The 24,652-nt window shown below is 42.3% G+C and overlaps 1 protein-coding gene across 1 annotated transcript in view; it reads left to right on the top strand.

The window, feature by feature from the left end:
- The window catches only part of LOC121284777 (collagen alpha-2(V) chain-like), a 326,682-nt gene that overhangs the window by 168,237 nt on the left and 133,793 nt on the right, over nt 1-24,652 (top strand). The window contains exons 7-14 of the mRNA XM_041200406.1: nt 1,342-1,443; nt 3,943-4,017; nt 10,707-10,751; nt 18,546-18,599; nt 18,775-18,828; nt 19,543-19,596; nt 22,898-22,951; nt 23,168-23,221. Coding sequence (XP_041056340.1) covers nt 1,342-1,443; nt 3,943-4,017; nt 10,707-10,751; nt 18,546-18,599; nt 18,775-18,828; nt 19,543-19,596; nt 22,898-22,951; nt 23,168-23,221 — 492 coding nt within the window. The remainder of the gene's footprint in view (nt 1-1,341; nt 1,444-3,942; nt 4,018-10,706; nt 10,752-18,545; nt 18,600-18,774; nt 18,829-19,542; nt 19,597-22,897; nt 22,952-23,167; nt 23,222-24,652) is intronic.

Here is a 24,652-nt window from a genome sequence, read left to right as displayed (position 1 = left end):
TCTGTGCTGCGAATACTATTTAATTTTATGTAATCCATCAACTTGATGTCTGTTATATGTTAAAATTGTTGAGCATGTTACAGCATTAAATTTCAAAATGAATTGAAAATTCCTACGTCAGGCTCCACCTATGGACAAATCCCTAAGAAAAGTGTTGATGTTTAACTATAGTATTTGTTAGTACGTATATTTGTTGATGCCATGAGGTTTTCTTGAGAAAGAAAAATTGGACGGGATGCAAATTGGCAACAAATCTGCTATGACCCATTTTAACCCCGGGAATCCCAATGTTTGCCACATAGCATTAGATTCTAAAGCAAGAGCAGCATATTGAGAATTAAGACCAAAATAATGTTGAGTCTGCATGTAGTCGCAAGTATGGCCTGGAGTGTCACCATGCAGCATTCAAAGCCTGCCTTGTTATCAACCAGACTGGTGACTTCCAACTCACTCTCTGACCTGCAATTTTCTTTTCAACTTCACCCAACATCTGAGCCACTGCCCACCCCCAACCGACTTACCTCTGCTCTGGCAAAAGGCAGGTTGCTTTCCTGCAATACAGTTAGCCAGCCTCTCAATCTGGTAGGCTGCAGCCAGGAACCCATGCAGAACCCATGCAACAAAAAAAAAATTAATGAGGTCCTTCCATTAAATGTGTGTATTCCCAGTTGCTAAATCCACCCCTCCCCCACCCCAGCCATTTCCTTTCCACCTCGCAATTATTATCGATGCCAGTGTATTCAATGGTGCCATCTTGTTGACGTTTTTTGAGTAAAGTTGAGCAATATTAAAATGGATTTTAAGCTGTAAGTATGAACTTGCATACGAAATACAGCAATCCCCCTACATATATAGTTGTGTATAAATATTTACAACTCATTTCGGGTCACTCCCATTTGGATAATACAATAACTCGAAAGTAGACACTACTTTAAGTAATCAGGCTTTCAAGAAATGTATTAGAATAACATAAGTTTCTTACAGTTTGGTGATTTTTATCATATGCTGATGAGTTGGTGCATTAGGAGAGATGGATAAGATCCTCCAATTGACAGCCACAGCAACCATTCTACTTGCAAGAAAGTACTGTTATTTCCATCGTGCTAATACACTATGCAATAGTGAAAATATTGGAGTAGATTATCTGCCCAAAAATTGGCTTTTTTTAGTTTGTCCCATTGTTGATTTTCTGCATAAAGAATCATACTAGTTGGCAACTAACAATATCAGGGATAGACCTAATACATATGAGATGATGCAAAGCAAACCTGGGAATTTAATCAAAGCATTGTAACTTTTCCTAAAACTTTAATTAATCCTTGGAAAACATTTTGTTTATAGGGTGTTTCTGGTCCACCTGGAAGCGATGGCGTGCCTGGAATTCCTGGAGAACCTGGTCCTCCTGGTCCACCGGGACACCCCACTCATCCTGGATTTCCAGGTGTAAGTACTTCAAAGCATAAACAGTTCTTCTCTTGAGGGTGCTAAGAATTACACAAACAACCAATGTAAGGCTATCAGTTGGGACCACAATGTAGCTCACTTACTCTTGCCAGAAACTACATATATTCGTATGTAAGGACCTGAATTCTGCAGGCATAAAGAATGTGTCCAGGCATTGCACCTTTTTTGAATAATCACAAATATGAGAGACAATCACTCTCTGGTGCATTCGCATGGCAATGTCTGGACCAATCAGACCCCACTTACCAAACAGAGCCTCTTTTCTCATGCAGTGTAAATTGTTGTTCCCTTTGAAATTTGGCATTCTTGTGTTTGTCCTGATGAGTGCAAGACAAAAAACTTTGACAGCATGACACTTTTTATTCAGCAATACTCAAGGCCTTGTCTTGAGTGAATGTCATTAGATCTTCACAGAAATAAATTATAATTAATGGGAAATGGAGATGGACTCTGATGCCTTTCATTATTTTTGAAATTCCCAAATTTGCCATGGGTTTTGAGTTCTACAGTGCATTTACAATTATACTGAGAACTCACAAGATAGACAGGTTCAAGCAAAGAAAAACCTTCATCTCTTTTCACTGCACCCTTCTGTGATATCTTCACATTATGGTAACATAATAGTACAAGGATATGTACTCAGATGCTGACACTTCCTGCATGTTCTATATGTAAAGCATTGAACATTTTGTTGAAGTGATTTATTGGTGCATGTGTTAGCTGGAAATGTTAAAAAAAAATTGATGATTGGTAAGTGTGCTGAACTGAGAAACCAGCTGGATCTCTAGTTTCTATAAACTGCTATTCATGGACATGTGCCAGTCATTTTTTGACTTGTTTTATGTAGCTGTGTTTCACCATAATACATCCACCCTGAAACAATATTATTACATATATATATGTTGCTGCATTTTTCACACCAAGCCACTTGACAGATTCATAGAAATTTTCCATATTGACATTTGTCATCAGATTATATTGGTTTTCAGTTGTGGGGCATGGCTTTCATTGTTTAAAAGAGAGCCTTAAAGAAGCTGCTTTGTTTCATAATCATAAATACTTGTGTAAAAGTTAATTATATCTAAAAGTCAACCCATGATTTTTAGTCTAAAAAACTGTAGTTTTTCACATACCTCAAGTGTATTCAGAACCAAAGAATAATCTCTACAATCACATCTAAAACCTCAATTCATTATTCATTAAAGCAGTTACACATGACATAATTCCTTCAGTTCATACATGTCAATTGAGGCAGTAAGAATATAAAATAGATTTTGATTTTTGGAGGAGAAGCGTAATAAACAGCACACATGGAAATGGCATGTAGAGACCAACTTCCAGAGCAAACTTTATATAAATGAACTCCTGGGTCTTGCATCCTCCTCAGTCACCACCCTCAGCCTTTTGGGGGAGTGGGGGAATGGGTGACTCAGGCCTTGCCAGTTGGGCCCTTGAGAAAACTGGCTCTGTACAATCCCCCTGCGCCGAGGCTTAGGTCAAGGGCTGGGAGCCATCTGCATGTCATTTTCAAACAGCGTGGCACTTTCCTTTCCTTTCCCAGGCCCCCGAGCAGCATTGAACCCGCAGCCCCAGCTGATGCTGCTGCTTCCTCTCTCGGGATGTGGGCGCTGGGGGAGGCCCCTTAATTAAAACAATGAGATAAGAGAGAGACATGGTAAACAGCTGGTATAGGTGCGGCTTCCCCCATCACCTTGTGGATTCTTTTGAGAGCCATATTAGGCGGACTGAGCGGGTATGTTTTAGTTGAAAGTAAGCCCCTCGAATACATTACCTGTGTAACTTTTTGCCTAAAAATGGGTCTCAAAAATTCAACTTTTGCATGAGTTTATATGGTATATTACTCATTCTTATATCCAAGTAATTCTTTGGAGTCAAAGCTACAGCATTGATTCTCCGAATTGCAATTGTTATGTGAGAGTTTGGGGTGGTGGGTTAGTTGGAAGGAAATAGTTCTCTGCCTGGGCTGTACACTAGAGATCCCCTACTTCTTGTGGAACCTTCCTGATTTTCATTCCCAGGCTCTATAACAGGTGGACATTCACTTCACCAGTTTTCTGACCAAATGGTGAAGGTTGAAATTATTCAGGGCATCACAGAATCACCCCTATGGTTAAGACCAAACTCACCATTGGTTTGGGGGATGGGGAAGTGGGGTTGGTGGTGAGGGGTGATGTTAAGGCCTCCTTAAACTTTTTCCATTCACCTTGAAATAACATTTTCACATTCAAATTTGTAGTTTACATATCCATTTGAGGCATAAAGATAAAACTCAAGAGAACAATGGCAAGTTCTGTTTATCTCATGTAGGATATTCATTACACACAAGTAACTATCAGATTTAGCCTATTAAGCTTTCTTCCTCGGTGTATTTTACTATTCTTTATCAATCAGCTGTAATTTCTGTCCACTTGAATGTGCAGCAGATTTAGTTTAATTGTTCTTCTTCCTCTCTTACAGCAACTTGCATCTCAGATTGCTGGTGATGAGAAATCAGGTTTGCGCGGCCAGATAGGAATGGTGCCTGGATCTATGGTAAGACAGCTCTTAAAAGATCTCTCATTGTGTGTTCAATATATGATAGGACTGCTTAATTCATGGTACAAATGTATTACCCGGTCTGTTTTGTGAGAATAAATAAAGCTGAGTAATCCAGACCAATGCTATAATTAGCTATGAAATTGGAAACACTTGTCTATCTTAGACTGTATTCATATACATGCAATAATGTTTGTGTGTGTGCATTTATAAAAGTGTCCAAAGTGGGAAATCATTGAAAATTTGTATATAAGCTTAAAAGTACATTAGAAATCTATGACAAAGTTTCAGACCCTTTATGAAATGCATTAGACCTGCAGATGCATTAACCAAATGTAATCCAGTCAGCATATATTATTATATATTATATTAACATATGATTAGGTCAAATTGAATATTCCTGCCAGTGGACAGTCATTCAAATCATGGTAAATGTGCTTAGACTGGAGAAATGAGAAGTTCAATAAATTTTGAAAAAATAGTCTGTAGCATTAGCTCTCCAAGTAAAAATCTCAATGATCAGAATAAAGCAATTAAAAAAGTTAATACATTTTCTAAACAAATTTGTCAGGGGAGAAATCACGCACAGTAATGTCCAGTTTTTTGGCACTATGGAGCTTCCTAATGCTCAAAACTTACCTGAGATTCACGTACACACTTCCGATGGGAAGTGTGCCGAACACAACCTTGGCAAAGGAGTTTGGGTCCGCACCAAATGATTGCCAGCAGCATGTAGAGAGGTTATGGAGGCAATCAGTGCGCAATGAAGACTTGACATCAGTGCTGCCATTTTTGAATGCCACATTCCAGCCTATGCTCTCTCTTAACATTGCTTAGCTGAACAAAAAGGCATGGAGGATCCACACCTCTATTTCTTGGCTGGCAAGCCCATACAAATGAAATGAAAATACAGGACATATGCCATTTACTGTATTTCTTGCAATTTGCTCCAATTGAACATTGGTGGTTTGGGCAGCCTATCAGGCAGGGATGTTTAGAATTGTGAGGTCAGTGAGGGCCTACGCTTGTTCTCCCAGAGTGCAGCAGGAATAATGTTTCCAATATTATTCTGAAGGAAAATCTGTGACTGTGTCTTTGTCATGTTTTGGCAGACTTGGGGACCTGCTGTAGCAAGCTCCTGACGTCAGTCTGACCAGATTCATTTCTGGTGGCTGGGGAGTCCCCCTCGACAATCAGATGAACTCGTGGCCAGAAAGACCTGGCTTTGGATCAGGGAGGCATTTCCAGAAAAAGTAGATGGCTCATCCAATCAGAGCTGTGTCCCAGTTAGAAAATTCAAGCTGCAGTGTCCAAAGTCTCCAAGGCTGGTTATACTATTCACATAGTATGTCGAAATGAGTTTTCACAGAGTTCAAATCTCAGAGCTTGGAGACCATGCCAGGTTAATTAAGCTTGAATGACAATCGAATCTGAGGCCAGTTTAACTCTGACCTTTAGTCCCTGCCACAGTACAGAAACAGCTCTTATCAAAGTCACAAATGACATCCAGTGTGACTGTGGCAAAGGTAAACTTTCCCTCCTCTTCCTTCTCAACCTGTCCACAGCCTTTGAACACACCATCCTCCTCTACAGCCTCATTACTGTTGTCCAGCTGGGTGGGACTGCTCTCACCTGATTCCATTCTTATTTATCTAATCGTAGCGATTGAATCATTTGCAATGGTTTCTTTTCCTGTTCCTGTACTTTTACATCTAGTGTCCCCCAAGGACAAATCCTTGCCCCCCCCACCCCACGTTTTTCATCTATAGGCTGCCTCTTGGCGACATCATTTGAAGGCATAGCATTAGTTTCTCATGCACGCTGATGTCACCCAGCTCTACCACGCCACCACCTCTCTTGACTCCTCCACTGTTGTTAAATTATCAGACTGCTTTTCCTTCAATACAACGTTGGGGGGACTGAAGCCATTGTTTTGGTCCCCACCACAAACTCTGTTCCCTAACTACCAACTCCATCCCTCTCCCTGGCAACAGCCTGAGATTAAGCCAGTGTGTTTGCAACCTTGATGTCACATTTGATCCTGAAATGAGTATCTGACCTCATTTTCACGTCATCTCCAAAACCACCTATTTCCACCCCCATGACATCACTTTACTTCATCCCATTTCAGCCACCCGGTGCTGAAAGCCTCATCCGTGCCTTCACTACTTCCAGACTCGACTGTTTCAATATATTCCTGGCTAGTTGCTCACATTCTACCCTCCGTATACTTGAGGTCATCCAAAACTCTGCCATCTATGTCTTAACTCGCGGAAAGGCCTGTTCTCCTATCACCCCTGTACTGGCTGATTTTAAGACACACATTGTTGGTTTCAAACACCACCAGGGCCTTGCCCCTCCCTATCTCTATTATCTCCTCCAGCCCCACAACTCTCCAAGTTATCTGTGTTCCTCAAATTCTAGCCTCCTGTGCATTCCCATCATAATTGTTCCAGCACTGGTCGCCGCGCCTTCAAGTTGACAAGGCTCCAAACTCTGGAGTTCCCTCTGTACTCCTCTTCAACTCTCTGCCTCACTTTCCTCCTTTAAGACACTCCTTAAGATGTGCCTCTTTGACCAAGCATTTGGTCATCTGACCTAATACCTACTGAGGGAATACGAGCAGCTAGGGGCTAAATTAAAAAGCAGAACCAAAAAGATAATGATCTCCAGATTACTACCTGAGCCACGAGCTAAAGGGTCAATAAGATTAAAGAGGTAAATGCGTGGTTCAAAGATTGGTGTGGGAGAAGTGGGTTCAAATTCATGGGACATTGGCACCAGTACTGGGGAAAGAGGGAGCTATTCCGTTCAGACGGGCTCCACTTGAATCATGCTGGGATCAGTATCCTGGCAAATCACATAACTAGGGTCATAGATAGGAATTTAAACTAAATAGTGGGGTGGAGGGTTCAGTTGCATGGAAATATAAAAAATCAAACTTTAAGGAGAGGGTAAGAGTGCAGGTTAGGGATAAGGCTGACTGCTATCAAAAAGTGAAAGGAAGGGACAGAGTGTGTGAACGCCATATTGCACCAAAGAATCATATAAGAGTAGGGAAAATTGACAATAGGGCAAACTTAAAGGCATTGTATCTGAATGCACATAGCATTCGGAATAAAACTAAGGAGTTAACAGCGCAAATAGAGATAAATAGGTATGATTTGGTGGCGATTACTGTGATATGGTTACAGGGAGAACAGGTTTGGGAGTTGAATATCTAAGGGTGCTCAGTGTTTCAGTAGGATAGGCAAGAAAGAAAAGTTGGTGGTGTAGCTTTGTTAGTAAAGAAAGAGATCAGTGCTTTAGAGAGGAATAATATAGGCACTGGGGAGCAAGACGTAGAGGCAGTCTGGGTCGAAATAAGAAATAGCAAGGGAAAGAAGCCCCTGGTGGGAGTAATCTATAGGTCCCCAACCAGTAGTTGAGCAGTAGGGCACAGTATAAACCAGGAAATACTGGGAACATGTAATAGATTGGGCTAACCAAATTGGCAAGGTAACCTTGACGGGGAGTTCATAAGGTGTATTAGAGATTGCTTTTTGAAGCAATATGTTGTGGAACCAACCAAGGAGCAGGCTATTCTGGATTTGGTTTTGTGCAATGAGATGGGATTAATTAATGATCTCATCGTAAAGGATCCTCTAGGGAAGAGTTATCATAGCATAATAGAATTTCAAGTTCAGTTTGAGAGTGAGAAACTTGAGTCCCACACTAGTGTTCTGGAGTTAAACAAAGGTACCTACATAGGTATGAGGGCAGATTTGGCTCTAGTGGACTGGGCAGGAAGACTACAAGGTAGGACAGTTGATGAACAGTGGCAGGTAGTTAAGGAGATAATCAATTCCTCCCAAGTAAAATATATCCCAGTGAGGAAGAAAGATGGTAAGAGGGGGAAAAAGCATCCATGGCTAAGTAAGGAAGTTAAAGATAACATAAAGGCAAAAACTAAGGCATACCAAATTGCAAAGGTCAGTGGCGGGCTGGAAGATTAAGAAACTTTTAAAGATTAACAAAGGGTTACTAAAAAAATGATAAAAAGAGCAAAGGTAAATGATGAAAGAAAACTAGCGCAAAATGTAAAAACTGATAGCAAAAACTTCTGCTAGTATATAAAAGGAAAAAGATTAGCTAAAGTGAATGTTGGTCTCTTGGAGGACGATACTGGGGAATTAATAGTGGGGAATGCAGAAATGGCAGAGACGCTTAATCAATATTTTGCCTCAGTTTTCACAGTGGAGGAAATGAGTACCACCCCAATAGTAAAGGGTAGTGCAGAGGATATAGATTAGAGGAACTTAGAGCAATCACCATCACTAGAGAAAAAGTAATGAGCAAACTATTGGGATTATAGGGTAACAATCCCAGGACCAAATGGCCTACATTCCAGGGTCTTAAAGGAAGTGGCAGTGGAGATAATGGATGCATTGGCTATAATATTCCAAAATTCCCTGAATTCTGGAAAGGTTCCAGTGTATTGGAAAAATGCTAACATAACACCCTTATTCAAAAAGGGGGGAGGCAGAAATTAGGAAACTATAGACCAGTTAGTTTAACTCCGGCATTGGGAAATTGTTGGGATCCATTATTAAGCAAGTAATAATGGGACATTTGGAAAGTCAAAATGCAATCCATCAGAGTCAGCATGGTTTTATGAAGGGTAAATCATGTTTGATTAATTTGCTAGAGTTCTTTGAAGAAGTGACAAGCAAAGTGGATAATGGGGATCCTGTAGATGTAGTATATCTGGACTTCCAGAAGGCCTTTGATAAGGTGCCATACAAAAGATTAATACACAAGATACGGGTAATATATTAGTTTGGTTGGAGGATTGGCTAGCCAACAAAAAGCAGAGAGTCGGGATAAATGAGTCTTTTTCTGTAACTAGTGGGGTGCCCCAGGCTCAGTCCTTGGGATCCAACTATTTACAATCTATATTAATGACTTGGATTCAGGGATAGAAGGTACTATAGCTAAATTTGCAGATGACACCAAAATAGGTAGGAAAGTAAGTTGCAATGAAGAAATAAGAAATTTACAATTGGATATGGACAAGTTAGGTGAATGGGCTAAAATTTGGCAGATGAAGTTTAATGTAGATAAGTGTGAGGTTATCCATTTTGGTCGGAAGAATAAAAAGGCAACTTATTATTTAAATGGAGAGAAACTTCAGAATGCTTCAGTACAGAGGGATCTGGGTGTCCTCATGTATTAATCACTGAAAGCTAGTATGCAGGTACAGCAGGTAATAAGGCAGACAAATTGAATTTTGGCATTTATTGCTAAAGGAATAGAGTATAAAAATAGGGAAGTGTTGTTGCAACCGTACAAGGCATTGGTGAGTCCGCACCTGGAGTACTTTGTACAGTTTTGGTCCCCTTACTTGAGGAAGGATGTAGTTGCACTGGAGGCGGTTCAGAGGAGGTTTACTAGATTGATTCCGGAGATTCGGGGCTTGTCTTATGAGGAGAGATTGAGCAGTTTAGGCCTATATTCGCTAGAGTTTAGAAGGATGAGAGGAGATCTAATCGAGGTATATGAGATGCTAAAGGAGATAGACAAAGTACACGTGGAACGGATGTTTCCCCTTCTTGGGCATTCTGGAATGAGAGGCCATAGTTTTAGGCTAAGGGATGGTAGATTTAAATCAGAGATGAGGAGGAATTACTTTTCTCAAAGGGTCGTGAATCTGTGGAATCTGTACCTCAGAGCGCAGTGGATGCCAGGATGCTGAATAAATTTAAGGAGGAGATAGACAGATTTTTATTTAGTATTGGGTTGAAAGGTTATGGGGAGAGGGTGGAAAATTGGAATTGAGGCCGAAATGAGATCAGCCATGATCATAATGAATGGCAGGGCAGGTTCGAGGGGATGAATTGCCTGCTCCTGCTTCTAGTTCTTATGTTCTTACATGGCTCAGTGCATGCAATGCCCCTGTGAAGTGCTTTGGGATGTTTCATTACATTAAAGATGCTATATACTTATAAGTTGTTGTTGTTACAGTCATTTCTCAGACTAGTCAATACTAAGTATCATAATTAAGCCTGGTTACACGTGAGTATTTCCATTTGGCGGAGTTCAGATGTGGAAAATTCCCTCATCACTCAAATTTCTGAATCTAAGTGCTGATGCAGGAAACAACTTGTTGCTATATCGAGTAGATTTCCGGGCACATTCTCTGCAAACCACCGATGGAACAGATATCTCATGGATAATGCTCTCTACTCTGTCATAAATGTGCACACCTCCTGAAGTTATCATGAAATGCTAGCTTTGGATGTATAGCCAGTGGATTTCCTTGAAAATTGGTTTGACTGGATAAATCCATTATCACAACAAGACGCAATTACAAAGAGGAATAGAAGCCTCCCCCATTATTGCTTTACCTGTTTATTTTGATGCACTGACTAATATGCACTTACCAACAATATTCCATCAATTATGCTCAGACTGTCTGAAATGGCTCACCCCCTGAAGTAGCCATGACCATTTATACACAACATTCCTATTAAATTCCTACTGATAGAGGAGTCCATTGCTCTCTTATAATTTCAGAAGACTGACAGAGAAATATCCCAATTGAAGAATGCTATAAAAGTCCTAAGGTGTGTGATAAACCTCAGCACAGAATCAACACTCATTTCATTTGTTTCACTACTATTTATTGTTGTTGCTTTATTCTCTAGGGTGAGGTAGGACCGAGAGGACCTCCAGGAGTCATGGGACCACAAGTAAGCACTTTTGATTAATCATATCAGTATTTCAATCAGTTATGGAAAGGGCAACATTTGTTGCTTAGGCTGTCATGGATTCATTATTGTGAACTCAAGTTAAACTAGATTTGTTTGAAAAATATTGTATATGCACTGGCTTTTAATGCTGAGAAAGCAAGAGAGTATTATACTTGGTATGCATTTAAACCAATCATTTCATTTTACTTCATTTCACTGTAAAAAGGTCAGCTAATCCAACTTGCCATGCCAAAATAATTCCCTGGAGACAATCTGAACATCTTTTATCTTTTCTTCTTGCCCAATCTAAAATGCTTATTGGCCACTGAATCACAGTTCATTTTAAAATTGTCTCATTGGGTCAGCATTCCCTCCCATTCTCCATAATTAGCCATAGGCATCTCTGTTCACTCAATTCTATGTGCCGCTGTCATTCATTCCTCCATCCACTTTCTGATGTTGCCTGTGCAGCAGTCCTTCTCTGACTTGCTCTGTTCTTTCCTGATGTTCCGCCTTCTATTATCTCCAATGCTAGACTTTCACCCCACCATTTCCAGTGGGTTTACTTTCTCAATTTCCACTTCACTTGTGCTAAAAGCCCATGAGATGCTGGGTCTCTGTTTTTTCTGAAGAAAAATTCATTGGTTCTTCACTCTGTCCAGCTGATTCAAAGGATTCTTTGCCAGAGCCACAATTTGAGAGCTGTAATCATCTTCTCATCAGCTTTATTGAGGGCTCAGCTCTTACACCCTTACAGCACAATGCTCCACACCAGGGATTTTGCAAGTTGCTTTTTCAAGTGTAGGTTGATGTTGGATGCCCTCTACATTTCATTCAGCTGACCAGGTGAAGAGAGTGCGTTGTTAGCCTGGTCTTGATTCCAGTGCTGCTATCTCCATTTGTGGTCAACATTTGATCACAGATATTGAAATTGATCTTTGGTTGCAATGGTTGCAGACTGAAATTCCACACTTTTCTCACCATGAATTCCCAATCAGTCAAAGCCATGAAGGAAATCACTGACAGGATATGGAGAAGTGGAATTTTATCTGATGGTTGGCAGGCTTCAAAATTGGTAACGTTGCTAAGAGTTCATGACTCCCGAGACTGCTCAAAGCATAGAACAATTAGCTTGATAAGCTGGGCCCTTGAGGTGCTCCTAAAAATTCTCAGAAAAAGACTCTCATACTTCATCACACCAGAAGTACATGAGGGATAATTGGTTTCGATGCAAGTAAAGGGACATCAGATGTTACTGTAGTGCTACGTAACATAATTGAGAAGTATATCAATAGACAGAATGACAAGGAATTGTAAGTACCCTTTGTAAACTACTCAAAGGCCTTTGTCCCGGTCCACCATGCAGACATGGAAACCCTGAGTGGGTTTGGAGTCCCAAATCACTTAATCTGGTTTATTCAGAGACTTTATGAATAGGAAAAGGTGTGCTGCATGTACTTGGAGACAAGACGGAGCCAGTCAGTTTTGACAAAGGAGGTCAGACAAGGATGCTTGCTTTCACCAATAATTTCAAAGTCACAGGAGAAAAGCTCATGAGGGAAGTCAGCTCTGCTCGCCCAGAACATCTTGGGGCCAATATTGGTGGTCACAACATCAGTAACATCAAATGTGTGATGTCACTATCCTAATAGCTGAAGACAAGCAAGAACTATAATCAGCAACAACAGATATTTAATGATGATTCATGGTGAAAAGTATGGTGTTTCAGTATTCCGACACAGAGCATGAATTCTTGAGTTCAAAGGAGTGATTGTTTAATTATGCGTAGTTTCTTTAGCTCATTTTTTTTGCCTGCTTATTCTACGGCCTTTCACAAAATGTACTGATTCCCTTCACTAAACTCGCGTATCACACCTTTTTTTCTGTATATTTCTTCAAAATGAACATTTCTAAATTCTTTAGAGTATCTTCATAGCTCACTGATATAAACACAGCAATCATTTCTCCCTTGCCATTTTGTATATCTTTTCACTGTCTCAGCACTTTCCAGTGAAGAAGGTGGATGGAGGTTTTGGGGCTTGTGGTGGAGGGGGGAGGGGGTGGAATTTCTGTAAGTGTTCAAACTGCAGAAACACTAGAAAAATTAGTTTCAGTGGCAAAGTTGGAATGGAAGATTAGGGCAATCCCTGTGGAACCTCAATCCCATGGTCTCACTGATGCTCCTGGAGTGTTGGAGTATTTTTTCAGAACTTATGTTAAGCAATTGTTTATATATTTAATAATTTTAATTACCTTTGCAACCACTGCAGTATACTGTGGTAACTTTCCTGATAATTGGTGAATGAATACACATATTTTTCTTGACTCATCTTACTTATTTCGCTTTGTAATCTCATTTTCTATTTTTCTTAACAATAACCCTTTGTATTACATTTTGCAATATTTATGGCACATTTACTGGATATTTAAAAATGCTTTGGAATTTTATTCCTTCCCCTGAAAATTGTTGGTATCTTCTGTCAACTTTAAAGTTTTACCATAACATATTATTTTACTTAAAGCTTTACTTAGAAATAAGCCTGTGATTAATAAGGATTAGTGCAGTGTTCAGTTGTGGTTGGAGAATGAGGGTAAGAGTTTGGAGTGTTGGGGGTGTGAAGAATGTGCTGTGGCAAGACATTGCCCCAAAAAAGAGAAATAACAAGGCATCATGAGCAGGATATTCCTGGAACTACTTCTGCACTGCTGTTGTTATGTCATCAGAAGTGTAGCAAAAACCCCATTTACACATTTATTTCCAGTGATGTAATGTCAGCAGAAGTGGGAGCAGCTCTGAGAAAGTTCTTGGCTGAAATATATATTCTTACAATGGGTAAAAAGCCAAAAGGACCAATAAAATAGGAGTTTTCTTTTGTGACTATTTATTTCAATATTTAACTGAATCATTAAGGTGATTGCTTTATTATTTAATTGTTTAGAACTAATTACTGTAAACATTTGGGTGTCAATTTCACTCAATCGCTTCATCTCAACGTAAGTAAACCTTTTGCAAGCAGCTAACTTGACCTTAGTTGATGCCAGCTGCACTCAGCTATTTTAAACATACTAGGCAAATGTTGGGCAGGATGACCTCTGGGGAATCGTTCCTCACTCCAAAAGAGGAAAAGTACCTACAGCAGCTTACATGCTTGATCATTTTTGCTGTTAGATACAGCAGCCAAATGGCCTCCACTCCTGCAGTGCAACTTTCCTGTGCTGGAAAATGAAATAAAAAAAAACATTTGCAAGTTGCTGGCTGACACTTAACAGCTCCTCTAATCTGAGGAAACAGCCCCACTTCCTTTAATGCCCAGTTACTGTGGGGCATCATATTTCCAATTGGTTGCCTGGTGGAATCCTCAGCAAGTGAAATTGTTGGTGTTATTTGCATACTATTGAAATACTTCTTCCTGTTTCAACTGGTAGTTTCCCACTCATGCCAGGTAAACCTGAGGAAATGTATATGAAATGCTAACGGACATTACGGGCAGAATTTTACAGCAGCAGGATTTTACGTTCCTGCTGAAGTCAATGGGGTTTATAATGACTCGCTGCATTTTACAGCCCTGTCCCCGCTGAAACAGGGCTGTAAAATTCTGCTGTACAGCTCTGCAGTCCTGTTTACTCTCGCTAATGCTCTGGAACTTGGTGTACAGGGGGGATTAGCAGAGGAAACTAGGCCACTAGAAATTTCAAGACAGGGCACAACTCATGCACATCATTCCAGATTCAGGTCAATTAATGTGGTCTTCTTGGAAATATTAAAATAATTTGGGCTTGGTCTAATGATTTGAATTCAAAGTGGATTCTCATGTAAACTGCCGATTTGGAAATACATTTAATATAAGGATGCAAAAGAATGTCATGAGCTGATTTTATTGGGCCTGGGATTTACCACTTTTTAGAAATATTCTAATTGTATTTAAGGATTTGGATCACCTTAACAGCTCATCCCAACAAACGACTGCCAGCATCAAAATTCATACAAGGCAGACCAAGAACGGTGAAAGTATTTGGAATTGGGAGCTGACACAGCGCTGAGGATGTGAACTTTATTTTTGATATAGCGAATGAAAGTGAATCATAAGAGAACTGAGCCAACAAAGATTCAGATTTGGCTGAGGTACGACAGAGCTCTCTAAAATTGAGAAATGTAGGCAGAGCTGAGGCCTAGAATGCAGAACACCAACAAATTTGAAAATAGTAAGTGAGAAATCATGAAGTGAGATTTGCAGTTAAAAAAATGACAGAATATAGAAGAAGGAAAGACTGAAAAGGGATGGAGTTCATCAGTTTTGATTCCTGAGAAGAAAGGAATTAGATTCAGAGGCAGAATTGGACTGCAGCGGTCCAAGAAGGTGGCTCACCACCACCTTCTCAAGGACAATTAGGGATGGGCAATAAAAATGCTGGCCTAGCCAGTGACACCCATGTCCCATGAAAGAATAAAATAAAATTTAATGAGCGTGGCAGGAAGGTTTGGTGAGGTTGGGTAGGGGGAATGAAAGTGTCAGGGGGAGTTCGGGAAGGGGAGGGGATACGGGGAGGAGGGGGTAAGGGAGGAAAAGATGGAAACTGAGGAGCTAGGTGTAAGGGGGGTGTAAGGTGTAAGGGAAGTTCAGCGGGGGGAAGGAGTGCAAAGGGGGAGGGAGCTCAGGACAAAGGAAGGAGCGTGGAGAGAGTAGGGAGTAAGGATGGAGGAAGGAGTGCGGAGAGAGAGGTAGCCCGGGGGGGGAGGGGTGGGGGGGGGGGGGGGGGGGTGTGGGGGTGCTGCGGAAGGAGTGCAGAGAGGGATGAGACTAAGTGTGGAGGAAGGAGTCGGGAAGAAGTAAAGCTGGAGGAAAGAGTAAAGGTGTTTGAAAGAGTGAAGAAGGAGGAGGGACTAAGTGGGTGGTGAGTCTGGGGGTGGTTGGGTGGGAGGACTAAGTGGGGGCGAAGGAGTTCGGGGGGAAGGGGGTCTGGAGGGGCAAAGGGGTTCCAGGGCAGGAAGGGGTCCAGAGCGGGTACAGGTTCTGGGGGGGATGGTGTCTGCAGGGGGTGATGTCCAGTTGAATGTGCGAGGGAGGAGCCTGATGGATCCATGACTGCCACCTGTGGAGCGAACTGAGGATGGGTGTGGTATGAGGGAACGGTGAGAATGACCGAGGGCAGAGGGAGGCAGTAGGGTGGGAGAGTGAGGGTTCGATGGTAGCGAAAGAAGGGACAATGAGGGCAGTTGGTAGGGACTCGGAGGCAGACACAAACCCTCCGGGTGAGAAAGAGACGGTTGGTGAGGGTAATATGGACGGTGGTGGCAATTGCCGGAAGGAAGGGAACGTGCATGTTCACCAGGACATCCTTGAAGGAAAAGGGTTGTGGCTGGTAGGTCACGGGAGGGGAGGTGGAAGGTGATGCCGGTGGAGGTCAACAGTGATGGGGGAAAGGAAATGGATGACTGGGGCAGGGTAAGGGATGGGAGAGTGAAAGTAAAACCAATTTAGCACCATGCTGTCCAAATCAAAAGTGAAATGAGAGTCATGGTGGATGAGCTCAGGCGCTGATGGGAGTGTGATGAGTGGGTGGGAGGAGATGCAGGTCGGCTCAGATGGACAACTGAAAGTGAACCCCAGCAGGCAGCATTGAAAATGCTCAGGACATTGAATTGAGTGTGACATGGGAAGGATCTCCGTGCATGGCAGAATGCTTGCACAAGGCTCTGCCACACACACATTCCTCCCTTCAGAATCACTCGTGGGCCAGCTGCTCCCTCTGTGGTGACAGACGATGAGGTTGAGGGGCTCACAGGCAAAGGGGACTCGCGGGGAGAGGACAGCCTCTGCGATTACTGAGTGGATGACCCAGGGATGTCCAGCTGCCGCTCCTCCTCCCTTCGGGTGCCAAAGGGCCCTGGCCTGACTCGCTGAGTGGAAGGAGTTCCTGAAGGGACTTCGAGGTTCCGTCTTGCGTTGCCACTGTAGGAACTCACCCATGACTCCCACCATAGATGGCTGGTGTGTGCGCATCTCCATGTTCTGCTGGACCAGGGTCTCCATGATATCCGCTATCCTCCCCATGGAGACCTCCATACTCACATGTGGGCACCACTTCATCAGCAAGCAGGCGGACACACTACTCTGACTTGCGGGCCACTCTGTTGAGGTCTTCCAAAAGCTCTGAGTGATTTCCTCTACCTTCTGCTAACTCTCTAGGATGAGTTGGAAGGCCAAATCTAGAGGTTCATCATCTGACTTGGACCTCACTGATGTCTCTTCCCCAGCAGTCCTCTGGGTGCTGGGGAGCTCGGCTGAACCTGCCTTCTCCTGCTGTGGATGTGTGTCTGTGTGGTGACCACCAGATTATGAACCTGAGCCTGCTCTAGATCTAGGTTCCACCAAGGTGTGCGTCTCTGGTGCAGGGTGTGGGTAAGCGCTGTGAAGGGCCTTCCAAACTGCTTATTTCCAGCTCTTCAATGGAGGAGGCGTCCTCTTGGTTGGAGGAGAGGACCTGGATGGAGCTGAGGGACTGGCTGGTTGTGGGTGTTGGTCGCTTGACAGAGCTCCCTGTGAACCAAAGTAGAGATAAGTAGTGCATGGCAGCAGAGTCAAAAGCAGGAGGGAGAGCACTGATAGTTGTGTTGAGAGAGGGATGATGTGGTGCAGGATCCTCAGGTGGGTGCTCGCTGTTGACATCACCATCACCACAGGCACAGTCCATGTCCTCACCAGTCAGCACAATGGCACAGTCCTCAAAGTGTGTGAGGGGCCTAATATGGGCCACTCAACCCCTGGTCTGGGACCTCTCCCTGCCCTGGAGAGAGTGTGAGCAGGACACATGGCACTGCATGGAATGTTTGTGTGGTGAATGGAGACATGGACAGGATGAGGACACAAGCTCGAGAGAATAAGAGCCTGAATGAGATGTGAGGGTGTGTGTGAGAGTTAGTAGTGTTGTCCCTTGAGGTGTGAAGTCCCTGTGTGATGGATTTGTGAGTGTGTGAGTTGAGAGTGATGAGAAGATTGACTTACCCCAGTAGAACAAATTAGACCATTCATCATGTAGCAGCACTTGGTGGCTGTCCTCTTTTGCAGGGCATTGGCGCTGACCACTGTCTGACATGCTGGATTGGTGATGCCGCTGCCCCTCCTACAGCCAGAGCGGGGGTAAAGGACAACATGGTGGGCCTCCACGGTATCCAAAAAACACTTGAGGGACACCTCACTAAACCTGGGGGCTGCATTTTTGTTTTGCTTTTCAGGGCCAGCCTGTAGCCATGGACCGGATGCACTACCCGATTTTACGTGTCCCCAGTGTCCCAGCCTGCTCCCCAGATAATAAGCAATTCACACTTCTTCACACTTAATAATTGATGATGTGAACAAGGTTGAAAAAGCTAAAATAAACTGAACGATATTAAAAAGAATAAAAACACAAAACTGCTTAGCAAACCCGCTCTGCTAAACAAGAAAAGGCTTATGGTGCGTTAAGTCGTCCTTCCTAATAGATGTGTAATGTGTACCAAGGTAAATTTGACCTGTAACATATTGAAGTGGAACTGCATAAATAACTGAAAAGAAAGAAAGGTACAGGAAAATGACAGGAAAATAAGATTGGAGTAGAAAGCTTCTGCTGAAATGCTGTTAATGACCTAGACACAATAGCCTCCTACTGTGTGGCAAATTCCATATTATGATTGTATGACCACAGAATATATTCCCTTATCTTACGCTTTTATTTAAATATAACCAAGCACAGTATTTCTAACATACATGTCAACCTTGTCTTTAAATGTGTTTTTTTTTGCTCCTGTACAATTAGGGCCTTAAAGGACTGCCAGGCCCACCTGGAGAACCTGGTGACTTGGGACCAATGGTAAGCCTTCAGACGTTATCATTAAAGTGTGTATTATACAGTAAGAGACCTTTGAAACCACTAACATGACTAGTAGCCAACATTATGTTATTACAAGTACTTAAGATTCTTTTTTAAGTGCACGCAGCTGTCTTCCAATACAGTGGTAACACTTGTCTCTTCCATCAAATGGTAGGGTGCAGCTGGTAACCGTGGTCCCGAGGGGCCGCCTGGAAAACCTGGTGAAGATGTGAGTACATTTTTTAAATGCAATGATTAAATTCCTCAAACAATACTGATGAACACCCTTTACAATCAGCATTTGCTCACAAAGAAGAAGATAAGGCCCACAATGGGCCAATATCTTTATTCCAGCTAGCGCACCATTTCCCAGACACAATAAGCAATTCACACTTCTTCACACTTAATGGTTGATGATGTGAATAAGGCTGAAAAAGCTAGAATAAGCTGAACTCTAAGCAGCGTAGCAAAAACCTAGAAATCACGTGGCACTGCTAAACAAGAAAAGGTTTGTGGTGCGTTAAGTCATCCTTCCTAATAGATATGTAATGTGTACCAAGGTAAATTTTATTTTTGAACCAGCTAGAATGGAGTCAACTTATTTTCAGACTATCAAATCGAAAACCCAGGGGCGCTAATTTCTACAGAGGTTTTCGATAGTCCACATAATATTCCCGAGAAATGGAATAAATACAGTCCAGGTTTCTGTTATTTTCCCAGGCTTTCCTGTCTCTTCCAGTGAAGAGCCAGCAGACGATTGTGAGGTTCTCTCCCACATGAAAATTCACCTTCAATGTGTATTTGAGGAGTCCAGAGAAGATTAGAGTGGAGGGATGAATTGGTTCTAAGGAATGTTTTTACTGAAAAACCAATAAAATCACACTAAGTACTCTTTAGTGAAGATTGTGTTGATGCACGGATTAAATTTCTTTTCTTTCCAAAGGGCGATGCTGGAAAGGCAGGACATGCTGGTGAGCAGGGATTTCGAGGACAGCAGGTAAAGGGGCCTGTCACTGAACTAGATACAAAAAGTGACAATATTATGTTGATTACTGAAGCCTGATGACTACAAAATAATTTAAATTAAACACCTAGGGCTGGATTTTGCAGTCCAGAATGGGACCAAATGGAGGAAGGATGGCAAAAATATGGTGACCGAGCAGCACGGGTGCAAGTCCTGCTTCCATTTCCGCCCGTCGGCCATTTATCTAGGGTGTGGGAAAGGGCGTATGGGAGGATGCCTGCCTGCCTCGATCACAATGCCAAAGGTGCCACCTTGCAGGATTTTCACTGGGGCAGGCGGGTGACCCCAGCAAGGAAAAAGAGGTGGGAATGACTACGGAGGTAGGGCAGAAGGACAGGAATCTTCCTGAAAAGTAAGTTAGAGGATTTCTAGGGCCTTAAGAGCGGCATTGAAGGCATGTTCACATTGAGGAAGGTCAGTAAGGGGGATTTGGGGGGAAGGATGACTGACCCATATAAGAACCAAATTTTGGGCAAACATCAATCTTGATAGACCCTCTGATCATAGGGTCCCGGAAGCTCATATTTGCATTTTTAAGTGCCAGCAACTAAGGCTCAGACCTCTTGCTGGCAGTCATGAGGAATCATCAGAACTCTTGAAAAATGACAGCCGAGACGGGCCTTTCAGCAGGCCTGCTCTGGAGCCCTCCCACCTTGTTTCCCAATGGGACTGCTGATTGAGATGGCAGACCCGCCTCCAGATCAAAGTAGGGCTTTCCAGGGAAAATCCCAGTGACAGAAGAGGGATCGCGATGTGGGATCATTCCTGCCTCCGGATTCCTGCTTCCAATGGCAAAAATCCAGCCCCTGCTATTAGACTTAACTGGAATAAATGTTTCATGACTTTGAATTTAACAGATCTTATCAATAGGGTTAATTTCCATTCGTTATTAAAATAAAAATCCTTGAAGAGGAGAAACAGCTAAAAGATAGGTGAGCTACATAAGGAATTATTTCTGATAAAATGATGCATTGGAATGGTGGAATCTGTTGATATTTCCATTTTTTTAATGTTGCTAACTGCAGTCTGCAGTCATGCAATCATCACAATTTATTTCATGATGCTGCAAGGATATATACAATTACTTTTACAGAGACAGTTTTTTTAGCAATGTCAAAGTCACAGGGAGTAACTGTTACTGTCCATTATCGATAGAAAGGGCTGATAGGGCTGTGAAAATCATGAGGAAACTATTACATCCTCGTTTCTTTTTGAGATCCAACTAGGATAAATCAAAACGAGCATACCACTGGCCAATCATAGCCACTGCCCATCTCAGGCTGTAGTCCCTTTAAATATGTAAATAGGCATCCTTTGAGTTACAGAGGATACAAGGACATCCCATCATAGCGGCTTGTCTAAGACTGCAGAGGCATGAGTTCAAACCCCACCATGTAGGCGAATTTCAATTGCATTAATCTGAGAAAAAAAGCTAGTCTCAGTAAGGTTGACCATGAAACCACCAGGGTGGGGGGGAGGAGGGGGAGGGGGTTGTCCTAAAAACCCATCTTCTTTGTGATATTTTCGAATAGCCACAAATATCGAGAACAGAACTAACATTTCTTTCCCAGCTTATTAGATGTACCTATGGGTGGCTAAGCAAAGATATCGGAGATAAAAACATAAGAATTAGGTGCAGGAGTAGGCCATTCGGCCCCTCAGTAAGATCATGGCTGATCTGCCCCAGGCCTCAACTCATCTTTCATGTCAGCTCCTCGTAACCGTCAACTCCCCGATATTTCAAAAATCTATTTACCTCCTCTTTAAATACTTTCAGTGATCTAGCCTCCTTAACTCTCTGGGGTAGAGAATTCCAGACATTCATTACCCTCTGAGAGAAGAAATTCCTTCATATCCCAGTTTTAAATAAGTGTCCCCTTATTCTGTAACTATGTCCCCTAGTTTGAGGTTCCACCACTAATGGAAATATCTTCTCAACATCTGTCAAGACCCCTCAAAATCTTGTTTTTCAATAAGATCACCCCTCATTCTTCTAAACTCTAATGAATAAAGGCCTAATCTCTTTATCTGTTCTTGATAAGTCAACCCCTTCATCCCAGGAATCAGCCAAGTGAATCTCTTTTGAACTTTCTCCAATGCCAGCCTATCCTTCTTTAAATACAGGGACCAAAACTGTACACAATACTCCAAGTGTGGCCTCACCAACATCCTGTACAGCTGTAACAAGACTTCCCTATTTTTAAACTCCAAACACCTAGCAATACAGGCCAAAATTCCATTTGCCTTCTTAATGTCTTGCTGCACTTGCGTGCTAACTTTTTGTGTTTCATGCACAAGAACACCCAGACCCCTCTGCGTTGAACTTTTTTGGAGTCCCTCTCCATTTAAATAATAGCCTGCCTTTTGATTTTTTCCTACCAAAGTGAATGACCTCACATTTTCCTACATTAAACCCCATCTGCCAAGACTGCCATCAGTCAACCTATCTATATCCCCTTGCAGATTCCTTATGTCCTCATCACAACATGCCCTCCCACCCATTTTTGTATCATCAGCAAATTTGGATACATTACACTCTGTCCCTCCTCCATGTCATTAATATAGATAGTAAATAATTGACGCCCCAGGACTGATCCTTGTGACGCTGCACTAGTTATATCTTTCCAATTATTAATCCCGACTCTCTGTCTTCTGTGTGTTAAGCAACCCTCAATCCATAGTGCAAATCAATAATAGAAATTTCTACGGCATTAATTAAACTGAATCCAGCTTTGATGCAATAATCGCACATTTGTCTCCAAGTCAAGAGGTTTATGGGTTCAAGCCTCTTTTGAGGTTTGAGCACATAATCTGCAATATTGAAGGAGGCCAGTGCTGTTGGGGTGCCATCTCTTAGATGAGTCATTGTACAAAGGTCTTGTTGGCACACGTGGAGCAGATGTAAAATATCCCATATGGACACTAGTACTTGAGTGTTATCCTGGGCAATATTTATTCTAGTCAACATCACTAATACTGATTATTTGCTCATTTATCTCATTGTTGGTTGTGGGACCATGTTGTGCTCAAATTCGCTACAAATCTCCCTACATTAAATCGGGGACTATACTACAGAAATAATAAGTTGGCTGTGAAGCATTTTGGTCATGAGAATTGCTATATAAGTACAAGTTCTTTCTTTCAAAGGTGGACATGAATCCTGACTATATTGTCAGCCATATCTTTTCTTCTTCTTGAACATTCAAGATAAATAGACAAACTGAGCGATTGAGTAAGTGCATTCTGGGATGTTAATATGTTGCTATTGTTTCAGGGTTCCCGAGGTTTCCCAGGTGCCCCTGGTTTGCCTGGTATCAAGGGTTTGAGGGTAAGTAAGCATTAATTCCAGTCAAATTACATTATACATCTATTGGCATGGCTAATAAGTATTTGCTGATATCTCACAATAGATTAGCTTAAAGGCCCATTACGTAAGGAAGTGATTATGTTTCATTATCATTTGTTCAAACTAATGTTTCTGTTATAAATAAACATTTGATGGAAAGACATTAATTGATAATCTCTTCAAAATTGTCTACCACAGGGATACATTGGCCTGAAAGGACATAAAGGTGAAAATGGAGCTCTAGGCCAGAAGGTGACAATTTATTGATGAAACATTAACGTGCCTGAATTGCACACCTTGTTAACTGAAATTACAACGCAAAGCACCAAAATATGCAAGGGCAACAGATTTGTCTAAAATTCTTGCCCTACTACTTTAACAGAGTTTTCAATAAATTTGCTACAGCAACGCTGGGCGGGATTTTCGGCACCCACCCGCCGCTGGGATTTTCCGGTCCCGCCACAAGTCGGTGGACTTCTGGCTGGGGCACCACCTCGTCTGCAGCAGGTCCCGCCTGTGACAGGGCCGGAAAATCGAGGCCAGTGAAGAATTTTAGACAAGCGCATTGGAGAGAATTTTCCCCCGGTCGGAGGGGGTGTGCCGGGCTGGGTGGGAGCAGCTGTGAACCCGGTCAGCACCCCCGATCAGATCCACACCGCCATTTTACGTGGGCGGGCCAATTAAGGCCCGCCCAGCATGACGTGCACCCGGAAGCGCTGAGAGGGCGGGGTGGGGGAGGGGGGGGATGATTTCTCTGAGTTGGGGCCTGCGCTCTTTCATGCATGTGCACAAAAGAGCGCAGAAACCTCCCTGAGGCGCAGAGGTGCCTCAGGGAAATTAGTTTAAGTTTTAAAAATTTTGATAAAGAAAAGAAGATATTTTAAGACAGTGTCACATGAGTTGCGACATGTCAATGAACATTAATGAAAAAGTTTATTTAATTTATAAACCCTTCATGAAACCTCATTCCACTTGTGGATGAGGTTCCATGAAAAATGCGAAGGCCGCCTGGGCTCTTCCCCTGCCCGCCAACCTTAAGGTTGGACGGGCAGCTCAGTTTATTACTTTAATTGATACTTAAATGGCCTTAATAGGCCTTTGACAATTTGGCAGCGTGCAGCCGAGTCAGCTGCACACCCGCCGAACTGAAAATCAAAATGACACACGGTGACATTGGGATGCACACCCGGCATCACCCCGTGTCATTTTACACCTCGGCGAGCAGGCCCCGCCCCTGCTCACCAAGCCAAAAATTCTGGCCAATAAGCATTTACGCATTGGTATCACCCAGAATTCTGAGGGCAGCGTCCTTAAAACCACATTTGCACACCATTGCTTAAAGTTCTGCAGTACACCTTTTTCACCACTAGGTGTTAATGTATTTAAAGAAAATAACCCAAAGTTCACCAGAATGTCAGTAAATCAGTACAGTAACTATTTTCCAATTATATAAAAGAATTGTATTGCTTTTCATTTGATTAAAACAGCAAAACTTGATGGCCTTTAAATGGTGAGTCTTTTCTTCAACAAAGATACTCAATCAAGTTGTATTTGGCTCTAGATTTACTTGAGAATAGCACATTTTCTATACAATCGCCTTAACTTAATTTGCAGAAAACTACATTTTGTTAAATTTAAGCAGTAGCTGCAAGCAAATGAAGGGATTGTGATCTAATGCTGCTC

This window comes from Carcharodon carcharias, chromosome 12 (assembly GCF_017639515.1).
Source record: "Carcharodon carcharias isolate sCarCar2 chromosome 12, sCarCar2.pri, whole genome shotgun sequence".
Taxonomy (NCBI): Eukaryota; Metazoa; Chordata; class Chondrichthyes; order Lamniformes; family Lamnidae; genus Carcharodon; species Carcharodon carcharias.
Note: the sequence above shows the minus strand (reverse complement) of the source record. Positions and strands in the feature narration are given on the sequence as shown.